Raw genomic sequence first — 11,422 nt, forward strand, 5'->3', positions numbered from 1 at the left:
CAAACACAAACTCCAGTTGAACCAACATAAAGCTGATCAAGCAAAGCCCAGTTGGGAGAAATAACAAAACAGCTGACCTGACCTCAAAACTGTCACCCAGGGCTGGAGCTGTCACTCATGCCCTTGCCTTGCATGTGTGTGAGGCACTGGGTTTGATCCTCAGCACAACATAAAAATAAAGAGATTGTATTGTTGTGTCCACCTACAACTAAAAAAAAAAAAAATGTTAACACTGTCAAGATCTTTAGAAGAAATTCTTAAGAATGTGGCAGAGCCAGTAGGGGCCTAAGTGTTGACTGGGCTAGTTCCCAGGATGGGATCTTGGGACAGGAAAAACAAAAGGTTGAGGGAAAAGCTCAGGAAGACCGGATAAAGCATAGATTCAGTGAATGACATCAGTATCAGTTAACTGACTAATGTGCCACACCAAGATGTTAATGGGGAAACGGTGTGGGGATGATGGGGAGTGTATTTGCCACTTTCTGTCTCAAAAATTTTATGTAGGTGCATAAAATAGCCAGACATAGTGGCACATGCCTGTGATCCCATCATCTCTGACACGGGAGGGTTGAAAATTTGAGATCAGTCTGAGCAAATTAGTGAGACTCTGTCTCAGAAAGTGGGGTGGGCTGGGGGTGTAGCTCAGTGGTAGAGTGCCCCCCTGTTCAATCCCCAGCACTGAAAAGGAAAAAAAAAAAAGGCTGAAAAACATAAAATACATCCTTCACCCATGTTTCTCATAGTACTTTCTTAATTGACAAAAACTGCATTGTGTAGCACTTTATCACATTTATTTGGCCTTCTCTCTTCCTGCTGTTCATATTTAGGTATCTGTAATGAAACAAGGGTATTTTCTCACACAGCCAGGGTCCAGTTATCAAGGTCAAAAAGTTAATGTTGCCACAATGTTCTTGTCAACAGACCTTAATCAAATTTTACCAATAGTCACATGTAATGTCCTCATAGTTATAAAAAGCCCTGGCTAATGGATCCACCAGGTTCCCACACTGCATCCTCAGGTTGGAAGCTCACAGGGTAAGTATACTGCAGACTGTGTTCAATCAGAGCTTATTGCCTGATGTTTCCCCAGAGTTAAATTCCAACTATTTGGGACAGAGTTTCCAGAAGTGACATACCTTCCTGAGAGCACACTATGAGGAGGCACAGGATGACAGTTTGTCCCTTAACTGGGGATGACTCTGATCTCTTGGTTAGGGTAGTATCTCTCTGGTCTCTTCACCATCTGGGGGACATAAAGAGGCCAGGGTTTCTCAAGTGGAGGTGGGGGAAAAGAAGGAAATGAGGTGACACATGTAACAATGGGCAAACGGGTTTCACTGTGTGACTGGAAGCCACTGATCCAATATCCAATTCTCTCTCCTTTTCACTTTTCCCAGTGTTGTTGACTTGGTGCCTGAAACTAGCAAGCTGTTTCCTGCCTCAGGACCTTTGCTCATGCTGGTCCCACCTCTTGGAATATTCTGCCCTCTCTTTACAGTCTGGCTCTTTTCTCCTCCTTCAGGTTTCAGGTCCATTGTCCCACCTCAAAAAGGCATGCTGGGCCACTATCTATGTCTAGCCTGTTCACTCATTCGTTCAACAAATATTTATTGGGCACTGACTATGTGCCAGGCACTGTTTTAAGTACTGGGGATACAGCAATAGGAGAATGGTAGACAAGAAGCCCTGCCATCATGGGGCTCAGGAACATTGGTTGGTTAGAAAGCAATAAGTGCTAAGGAGAGAATAAGTGCAGAGAATATGGGATGGGAAGTGCCTAGACTGGCACTTTTCGTGGAGAAGGTGACATCTAAATAAATGCCTTAAAGGAAATTTGGAAGGGAAACAGTCTGAGGGAAAAGCATTTCTGGCAGAGGGAACACTCAGCGCAAAGGCCTCAGGAATGAGGAAGAGGCAGAGGCCAGTGTGGGTGGCTGGGGGGACTGAGTGAGGGGGATGGACAGATGAGCTCAGAGGCTTATGTGGGGGATGGAAGCAGAAGACATAGGTGAGCTGGGCCTTCAACTTGAGGGAGAAGGGAGCCCTGGTGTAGCTCTGAACAGACGGAGGGTGTGTGTGATTTGGGTTAGGTGTGCACAGGATCCCTCTGGCTGCATGTTGGGCACAAAGTGTGGGGCATGGACCCAGGGAGAGCAGCTGCAAGGCAGGACCCACAGGTGATTCAATCACTGAAGAGCCGGCGCACAGAGCCGTTCCTTAACACTCCCACGCCTCCAGCTTTTCCGGTAGCAGGCTCCGTGCTGCACAGTCCTAGGAAATCCTTAGGACAGCCCTGTTGGCTGCAATCCCTGTTATGGTTGAGGAAAACGAGGCTCAGGGCGGCGGCTTGGGGCAGCAGGATGAGCATTTGTCACTAGCCCCTGACCTTAGGCCTTTGGAGGAGGCAGAGCCCGCCTACCGACCCTTGTCTTAGCGTTTGCAGCTGCCCAGGTGAAGGGAGCCCACTGCGCATGCGCCCGGACTACTTCAAAGCGCCCGGCGCGGGTCCCGCCCTCCAGCTGCTCGGCTTGGCGCGCTGCCTTGGCGGGAGGATGCTGGTGAGGGGCAGGGACCCGGGACGGGGCCCAGCTCCCGCGTGGGCCTCTCTCCAGGGACTGACCCCAGCCCCTCTTCCTTTCAGGGTCCTGATACCTCCCTCGATTCAGAGCTTCCGAGCGCCCCAGTCCCCGACGGGGACACCAGTGTCTCCCCGGGACGCCCCGAGAGGCTGTGCGCGCCGCCGGGGCTGGAGGAGGCCCTGAGCTCGCTGGGGCTGGAGGGGGAACGCGAGTACGCTGGGGACATCTTCGCTGAAGTCATGGTGAGCGGGCGACCCCGGCGCCGTCCCACTCCTGGCGGGCAGCCAGGGTTCGGTTGGATGGCGCCGGGCCTGGCGGGCTCTCCGCTCCGCGGGGCGTCCACACCTGCGGCTTCCAGCGCCGGCCCCCACCCCAGATCTCAAGTTCTAGGCGGTTCTTTTTTTTCCCCTCGCACAGTTACCGAAACCCCTTCCCGCCGTCCCTGGCTGTTGGCAGCCCTTCCTTCGAAAGCCCGTGGCTACCCTATTTGTGCCTCCTGAGTTCGCTTAACAAACACTGAACCCTTTATTATCGCGCTTTTGAGCAGGTCCTAGGCACCGGAGCTGCTGCGATGAGCCACAGTCTGTCCTCGTTCTGGGGAGACAGATGAGCAAATAGACTTGATAATTACAGAAGGCCACAAAGGCCAGCACACAGGTGGTGGCAGGCGTCCGTCTCCACGAGATGCCACTGCCTGAAGAGGTGCTGGAGCGAGCTTAGCCAACACCCGCCAGTCTCTCCCCAGGGCCAGGTTCTCTGCCAGGAGCTGAGATGCACCTGTGATCGGAACACAGGGCTCAGCCTTTGCTGGAGGCTGAATGCTGTGTTCCCAAATTCTTAGGTTGAACCCACATTTCCGGTAGGAAGGGATTAGGGGTTGAAGTCTTTGAGAGCGGACGAGACCAGAGAGACCGAGCCTCATGAATGGGATGGTGTCCTTACAAAAGGGGCCAAAGAGCTGGGCATGGTGGCACATGCCTGTAATCCCAGAAACTCCCAAGGCTGAGGCAGGAGGATCACAAGTTTAAAGCCAGCCTGGGCAACTTAACAGACCCTGTCTTAAAAAGAGCTGGGGGTATGTAGCTCAGGGCGTTTGTGGTGCTGGCAGCCTAGCAGGGCCAGCAGACAACACACTCAGAGAAACAATGGATATCTTTAGTGAAAAATACTAAGGAAATAGGAGTAATGAGATAATGAGGGGTGGGATGGAGGGAGGAGTATGGAGAAAGGGAAATTTTATCTGAGACTTGAAGACTCAGAAGGTAATGCAAAGAGTAAGGGAAAGACAATTACAGGCAGAGGCAAGGTAAGCACCAAGGCCCTGGGGTAGGAATAAACTTGATGTAGCCTGAAACAAGAGAAGGCTGGTGTAGCCGAAATGTGGGTTGGGAGGGAAGAGGTGACATCGGTTAGAGGCAGGGTCTGAGAGTCTGACAGGAATTAGGATTTTCTCCTAAGGGTCTGAGGTTCCTTGGTCAGATCTGTCTTTGGATGGACCCTTCTGGGTGCTCTGAGGGGGATGGATTGGAGGATTGGTGGCCAAGAGTGGAATTTGAAAACCCAGACGGGGGAAGATGCCCAGGAAGCTGTGTGGCCATGGGGGCTCCACAGTGGACAGGTGGATAGGGAGGTATCTACAGTGAAGTCCAGGATTCCAGATGGGGTTGTGGAAGAAGTGCAGCTGAGGCGGGTTTCGGTGTGGCACTCCTGCTACATCCAACTTTGCAGGAGGAGGCTGTTGCACCCCGGGCTGGAGCTCAAGAGCGACAGAGGCACAGGTGTGGAGAATGAGGCCTGTCTTGCCCATCCCCAGGTGTGCCACGCGCTGCCCCGGAGACCCCTGCCCCGCCCCGTGACTCCAGAGATGCGTGCGCTAGTGGTGGACTGGCTGGTCCAGGTGCACGTACGTAAGTGGAGAGGGGGCGAGGCTGGTTCCCTCTCACTACCTGAGACCGTGATGGTCACCTGTGCCCTTCCCCAGGAGTACTTGTGCCTGGCAGGGGACACACTTTACCTGGCGGTGCACCTGCTCGATTCCTACCTGCGCGCCGGCAGAGTGCGCCTACACCGCCTGCAGCTGCTGGGCATGGCCTGCCTGTTCCTGGCGTGCAAGATGGAAGAGTGCGTGCTTCCCGAGGTATTCGCGGGCTGGGGCTTGGGAGGGTGGAGCCTTTGCTGTAGTCACTGATTAAATGCCCACCGTGCGTTTCGGACACAAGTCAATGGCCCCGTTTTACAGACCAGGAAACTGAGGTCTGAAACTTGGACTGAAGCGACCCCAGGTGCTCCAGGGCTGGGAGTCCAAGGCCACCTCACTTCTTTCCCCGCAATCCTCAGCCTGCCTCCCTCTGCCTTCTGAGTGCCGGTTCCTTCTCGAGGGCAGAGCTGCTGCGCGCAGAGCGCCGCATCCTGAGCCGCTTGAATTTCCGACTGCACTATCCCGGGCCCTTGCTGTGCCTGGAGCTGCTCACCGCGCTGGCCGGGAGTGGCCCCCAGGTGCGCATGGGTAAGGGCGTGGCCTGTGCGAGGGAGCAGCGTGGCCAGCGGTAGCCCGAGGTTCTCACCCGGCCTCTCTGGCAGGTGATGCTGCTGGCCACCTATTTCCTGGAGCTGTCCTTACTGGAGGCTGAGGCTGCGGGATGGGAGCCTGGTCGTCGCGCAGCTGCGGCGCTGAACCTGGCGCAACGCGTGCTCGACGGAGCGGGCTCCAGGCCCAAGCCAATGCTTTACAGGTGTGGCCTGGCAGAGGGCGGTGGTAGGTCTCCGCCGCTTCAGATAGCCTCCCCTCTGGGTCGCCGTCTTTCCCATGTCAGGATGAGACAATTTGGGACGGGGAGCAACTTAGACTCGATGTCTCTGGGTGGGGGAGAGGATGTCATGTCTTCCGCCCCGAAGGGTCTGCCTTTCTCTGGGGATGTGAGTGGATAGGGGTTGTGCGCAGGCTGGGGGGCCCTTCGGCCTGCCTCAGGGGGAGATGGGATCTCTGGGTTCCCTGTGGCCGCATTCAGTGCCCCCATCACGACCTCGAGGGGGCCGCCCCCGGGGCCCGTGTCAAATGTCTTTTCAGCTTCGAGCCTTCGGCCCGGGGATAGGCTCTCCCCGCCCCTTCCCTGCCTCAGTCTCCCCATCTCTCCACTGCAGCTCCGCGGAGCTGGAGCCCCTCGAGCGGTGCATGGTCCGCGCCTCTCTGCGGGGCCCCGCACCTGGCCGCGCCGCGGTCTTCCTCAAGTACGCGCGGCCCCAGCGCCAGGGCACCAGCCTCGCCGCCGCCCTCCTGCTCCGGCGCCCCCAGCCTGGGCCTCCTTGAGCGCCACGACCCACCCAGAAAACAAACGCAAACTCTCACTGTGTGTTCGTCCCCACCTCAATAAAAGAGTGTCTTTTATTCTGAGCGTTCTTGGTCCTCCTTGTTCCAATTCTGTCCCCTTCTCGCTTTTGATTGGTCGCTTCCCTAGGCCTCTCCTCCCTCTGATTGGATGTCCTCACCCAGTCCTTAGTTGAGGAGACAGAAAATGCAAACTCTCAACTCCTCCGCCAGGGGGCACTGGAGGACTTCACCGGAGCCTCAGCTAGGAAAACTGGGGGTCTCAGGCCTGGGAACACAGGAACTGAGGACAACCGAGATGCCCGCCCCAGTCCTGAAGAATTCTACCTTCATGGTGCCAGCTTCTCAGATTTCACTCAAGTGAACCTCAAAATCTGAAATTCCATAAACACCTCTGCCTTATGTTCTTAACAAACTCTAACTTATTTATTTTTCTTTATTTTGTGCCGGGTATTGAATTTAAGAGCTCTTATCCACTGAGAGACATCCCCAGCCCTTTTCATTTTTCGAGATAGATAGGGTCTCGCTAAGTTGCCTAGGGCCTCACTAAATTGCTGGAGCTGACTTTGAACTTAGGATCCTCCTGCCTCAGCCTCCTGAGCAGCTGCAATTATACATATGGTAGTCACCATGGCTGGCATAATTTAGTCCTTCTTAATGGCTGTACAAGCCCAACACATCACATATGCTGGCCTGTGAAGGTCATCAGTTGGTTAGAGTCCTTGAGAGGAAATCAATAAATGGAGTTTGATTTACTTAACCCCGAAAGTGCCACATGTCAGTACCTAGAGCAGCAACCTCACAATTATGTGAGTGAGTTAATATGTATGCAAAGCTTTAGGGCAAGGGGGACAATAGGAATAAAAGTGTTTGCATTGTATCCTAGAATGACTGGGAGTGAGGTACAACCACCCCCATTTACCACTGTGCCCTAGCACCTAGCTAGTTAATAGGTCAGAAAACTTTAGTTATAAATCAATGGATTTCCATGTTTTCCATTTTGAAAAAACACACATACACCCCTGAGGTGCAAAAAGGTTAGTGTGATGTTTGGGATTCACACTCAGGGATTTTAGACTCCTAACCAAACCTGAGTTTGGAGGTGCAGAGAGGAAGATATTTCTGTGTCTGGGGTGTTCAAATTGGACCCCAGGAATAGGGGAGGGGCTTATTCAGTAAAAGAAATTTACAAAAATTACAATAACAGAGTCAGCTGCTGCCATTGGGATGGGAGGTATTGATTACAGGTTTTGGCTATTGGGTGGGGCCTGCCATGGAATTTTGGAACTCTGCCAGGGAGAGGATGTGCCCTTAAGGTGGCAGTGGGGACAGTGGAGATACATAAGATTATTCACTACTAATTCGACAATTAGATATAAATGTTAACGCTGGAGAGAATATGAAGAAAACTTTTACACTGTTGGTGGAATTGTCAATTAGTACAACTTCTATGGAAATTGGTATGGGGGTTCCTCAAAAGACTAGACATAAAGCCATCATATGACCCAGCCATACCACTCCTCAGTATTTATCAGTATAGTCTAATGACATTTGCATTTTATGTTTATAGCAGCACAATTCACAATAGTCGAACTATGGAACTATCCTAGGTGTCATCAATGAATGACTGGGAGAAGAAAATGTGATACATATGCATATGTACGTCTATGTTTACACATCTATACATGTATCCCATATACATACACACATACATAATGGAGTTTTAGTCATAAAAATGAAATTATCATTTGCAGGAAAATGAATGGAACTTGAGAACCTTATGTTAGTGAAATAAGCCAAACTCAGAAAGTCAAGGGCCACATTTTCTCTCCTATTTGGAAGCTAGAGGGGGAAAAAGGAAAGAAAAGGTGTGGCCGTGGGAGGGGAGTCTCATGAAAACGGAAGGGAGATCAGTAGAGGAAAGGAACCAGGGGGAGGGAAGGGGAAATGCTGGGGTGGGTATGGCCAAATTATTGTTCCATTATGTACAAATATGTAAAACAAATCCTGCCATTATGTGCAACCATAATTCAGTAAAAATTAAAAAAACAAGTACATACCAATGCTGAGGCCAAGTCAGGTATTTGTGGCCAAATACCTGAGGATCTAATGGTTGGTAAGAAATCACCTATGACTGTACCAAGGCCCGGTGCTGAGTGCTTTGCCTGCATGATAGAATTCAGTCCTCACCTAAGGTAAACTTACTTGTCATTCTCGTGTCACAGAAGGAAGTCAAAGTGGAAGATCCGAGAACTTGTGGAAGTCACAAAGCTGAGTGGGGGGCTAAGAAGGGCTGCAGGGCAATCGTCCCCTTCACCCCGTTTTGCTTTTGTGAACCTCCACATTTCCTTCCCTGCATATTCTTTCATTAGTGTGCCCCTCTCTCAGGGACTTCTTGGGGACGTGTCTGCTTTCTCACAGGAGGTGAGCTCGCTGAGCACAAGAGGCCGATTGCTCTCGGTTGTAGAGTTATCCCCTCCTCCAGGAAGCCCTCACTCGCCACCTCTGCCAAGGGCAGGTGCCTCCTCTGAGTCCTCGCCGTCTGTTATGCCTCCACCATCTCAGTCCTGAACCCTTTCCTTGCGCTTTCTAGCTAGTCCATTGTGGGCTGTCACTGTTGGTCACAGGTCTGCCTCTCTTCTGGCCTGGGGGGCCTGGTGAGAGTAAGGTCTGAAGTCCTTGGGCTTTAGTGCATCCCAGAATCATCCAGAACAGAGCCAGGCACAGAGAAGATAAAGTGAATAGTTGTTTGTTGCATAAATAAGTGAATGAATTCCAAGGTGGATATTATTAACCCACGTTACTGGATTCTGAGTTCCAGGTAATTTAAGTGAGATACAACTAGCGAGAAAATAAGGGGAATTTGATGTAGACAGCTTGAAACCCTATTCCGTGTTTATATCCAATACACCAAATGTTTAGTGGGCTGAAAACCAGCTTTTTTGCGAGGTTGATATCTTCAGGTCTTCCCCTGGGCCCATATTTTCCTGCTCAAAATCTTCGGGAGCTTTGGACACGGGGGAGGAGAGCAGACAGAGGGCGGGCGGGTGAGAGGAGTGTTGAATAAGGGAGAGGAGAATGACTGGGGCTGGTTTGAAGATAAGAAGGGAAAGTCTTGAGGGGCTTCTCTAGACCCATAGGGGGCAGCCGGAATCGGCAGCCGGAGGTGCGGGGGCGGAGAAAGGGTGGGGACCGGCCCCGCGGGGGGCGATGCGGTAGCTGCAGCGGCGGCCGCAGGAGTTTCCCACAATGCAGCGCGGCGCGCTGTCCCCGGTGCTGATGCTCAGCGCTGCCCCGGAGCCTCCGCCGCGCCCGCCTCCCGCCCTCTCCCCGCCGGGCCCTGGCCCAGGCCCCCGCCATGGCTCGGCTCGACCGGGTCCTGCCCCAGAGCCGTCGGGGGCGCTGGCTGCGGCGCTCGACAGCAGCCTGCGGGCCGCCGTGGCATTCAAGGCGGAGGGCCAGCGCTGCTATCGAGAGAAGAAGTTCCGGGAAGCCATCGGCAAGTACCACCGGGCTCTGCTGCAGCTGAAGGCGGCGCAGGGGGCCCGCCCTGGAGGCCTGCCCGCCCCCGCCCCCGGGCCCGCCACCAGCCCGGGGCCCGCCCGCCTCAGCGAGGAGCAGCGGCGCCTGGTGGAGAACACGGAGGTGGAATGTTATGACTCTCTCACGGGTACGGGGCCATCGGGGGACACGCAGAGGGGCATGTGTGAGAGAAGCGGGAAGTGAGGGACCATCAGGAGGTCTTGGGGACCGCGGGCGGGGGGCTGGAGGCTAAAGGGGCCACAGCCATGCATGGTCTGTTGAGAGAGACCTCAGAAACTTGATCAAGGCAAGGAGTTGGGGCAGATGATCAAAGCTCTGGGTCTCTGAATGGAGGGAGCTGAGATGCAGGAAATGGGCTTTGATCTGGGTCTTCAGAATCCCACTTCCCCTGTTATTTTTCTGCCCCCGGCCAATAGTGACCCTAAGATGAGAAGGGCTATCCATTCTATGCCTAGTCCCTCGCCTCTGCGGCGACCCTTAACACTCTTGTCTACCGAAACCTTGCTAATCACCGGAGTGTATCTGTGTCTTTCGCGCCCTCTAGCGGCGGCGCAGATTGAGCCTATTCTGATGGGTCAGCAGATTGGCGCCTCCTGGTGGCCTTAGCCCCCTTGGGCGATGGGGTAGGACCCAGGTTCCCTGTAGGTGGGAAACCAGACTCCTCGAAGTCACCTGGGTTCTAGATTTGCCACCAGACTCTAAGAGTACACGCCCGGCGCCCCTGCAGCTTGCCTTCTGCAGTCGGAGCTGGTGAACTATGAGCGCGTGCGTGAGTACTGCCTCAAGGTGCTGGAGAAGCAGCAGGGCAACTTCAAGGCCACCTACCGCGCCGGCATTGCCTTCTACCACCTGGGCGACTACGCACGTGCGCTGAGATACCTTCAGGAGGCCCGCAGCCGGGAGCCCACAGGTGAGGGGCAGGGCGGGAAAGAGGTGATGGCTGGGCCCCCGGCTGGGAAAGGGCTTAGAGAGAACCGGGTCGGGATAATCAGGGCAAAACAGAGTCAGCACTCCTTCCCCCCAGAGCTGCCCGGAAGGAGTGCTGCACCCCGCACTGGACATTGTCTCCCCATCCACCTACTCCTTGCACCCACCCACTTACTCCGCCCATTCATTCACCCACCCTCCACCAAACATCCGCTCCCCCACCATTCCTTTGCCATCTACTTGGTCACTCCTCATCTAGTCTGTCACTGACCTATCCTGATACCTCCCGTTCACCTACTCAGCCACTTCCCTATCCACACAGTTATCCTGTCTCCATACTTTCCCACCCCAAATACACTCATCCTTCACTTGTTCACTAACTATTCGCTCATTCACTTACTCATCCACCCAGGGCAGGTGGTGCCAGGAAACTAGTGTGTGGAGGGACGGGGCCGAGGGGTGGCAAAACTCCAGGCTCGTTCCCTGGCGTTCTGGAGGTAATGGCCAGGTGTATGCATGTCCCCACGAGCATACAGACACTTGATTTTGTATCAAGAGTCAGGAGAGGAGAGGGCTGACCGTGGGTGCATGGTGCAGAGCTGGAGCAGAAGCAAGATTAACTTCCCTGTTAAGTGGCTGGAGAGCAGACTCCTCACAGATGTCACTGGGGATGGGTGGAAGTGTGGCAGGAGCCTCTGAAGAGGCATTCCTGGCAGAGGGTGCAGCAGCTGCGTGAGCAGGGAGGTGTGAAATGTTCCTGGCTGCTGGTTGCAGCTGGGCTTCTGGGTAATGGCTCTGGCAATATGGGCTGTTGGGGAGCCTCTGGAAATGGGGGGCAATGGGTACAAGCTGAGGTGGCATGGATGTCACCTGCTGACCCAGGGGACACCCAGATAATGCCCTGCAACCTCCCCTGCAGACACCAATGTCCTTCGTTACATCCAGCTGACCCAGCTGAAGATGAACCGCTGCAGCCTCCAGCGGGAGGACAGTGGCGCTGGGGCCCCTGCCCGGGATGTGGTTGGCTGAGGGCGAGGGGCTGCCTACC

The 11,422-nt window shown here is 54.0% G+C and overlaps 2 protein-coding genes across 2 annotated transcripts; both read left to right on the plus strand.

The window, feature by feature from the left end:
- Window positions 1–2,471: 2,471 nt before the first annotated feature.
- Ccnp (cyclin P) lies at window positions 2,472–5,906 on the plus strand. Its single transcript, XM_077105678.1, has 7 exons — window positions 2,472–2,558; window positions 2,642–2,821; window positions 4,393–4,482; window positions 4,561–4,716; window positions 4,917–5,075; window positions 5,160–5,311; window positions 5,721–5,906. Exons 1-7 carry the CDS (start codon window positions 2,472–2,474, stop codon window positions 5,884–5,886), a joined length of 990 nt encoding a protein of 329 aa, XP_076961793.1. The 3' UTR covers window positions 5,887–5,906.
- A 3,247-nt stretch (window positions 5,907–9,153) lies between these two features.
- Window positions 9,154–11,403, plus strand: Ttc9b (tetratricopeptide repeat domain 9B). The gene is made up of 3 exons (XM_076839432.1): window positions 9,154–9,574; window positions 10,175–10,357; window positions 11,294–11,403. The coding sequence occupies exons 1-3, from the start codon at window positions 9,154–9,156 to the stop codon at window positions 11,401–11,403; spliced, it is 714 nt and encodes a 237-aa protein (XP_076695547.1).
- Window positions 11,404–11,422: the final 19 nt, after the last annotated feature.

Source organism: Callospermophilus lateralis, chromosome 18 (genome assembly GCF_048772815.1).
Source record: "Callospermophilus lateralis isolate mCalLat2 chromosome 18, mCalLat2.hap1, whole genome shotgun sequence".
NCBI classification, from domain to species: domain Eukaryota; kingdom Metazoa; phylum Chordata; class Mammalia; order Rodentia; family Sciuridae; genus Callospermophilus; species Callospermophilus lateralis.

Excerpts from the sequence above, each read along its gene's own strand:
- Ccnp (XM_077105678.1), top strand. The coding sequence starts at position 2,472 with ATGCGCCCGGACTACTTCAAAGCGCCCGGCGCGGGTCCCGCCCTCCAG. Across the intron at positions 4,483-4,560 it reads ACTGGCTGGTCCAGGTGCAC|GAGTACTTGTGCCTGGCAGG; the intron begins GTACGTAAGTGG and ends GCCCTTCCCCAG. Across the intron at positions 5,076-5,159 it reads TGGCCGGGAGTGGCCCCCAG|GTGATGCTGCTGGCCACCTA; the intron begins GTGCGCATGGGT and ends CCTCTCTGGCAG.
- Ttc9b (XM_076839432.1), top strand. The coding sequence starts at position 9,154 with ATGCAGCGCGGCGCGCTGTCCCCGGTGCTGATGCTCAGCGCTGCCCCG. Across the intron at positions 9,575-10,174 it reads ATGTTATGACTCTCTCACGG|CTTGCCTTCTGCAGTCGGAG; the intron begins GTACGGGGCCAT and ends GCGCCCCTGCAG. Across the intron at positions 10,358-11,293 it reads CCGCAGCCGGGAGCCCACAG|ACACCAATGTCCTTCGTTAC; the intron begins GTGAGGGGCAGG and ends CCTCCCCTGCAG.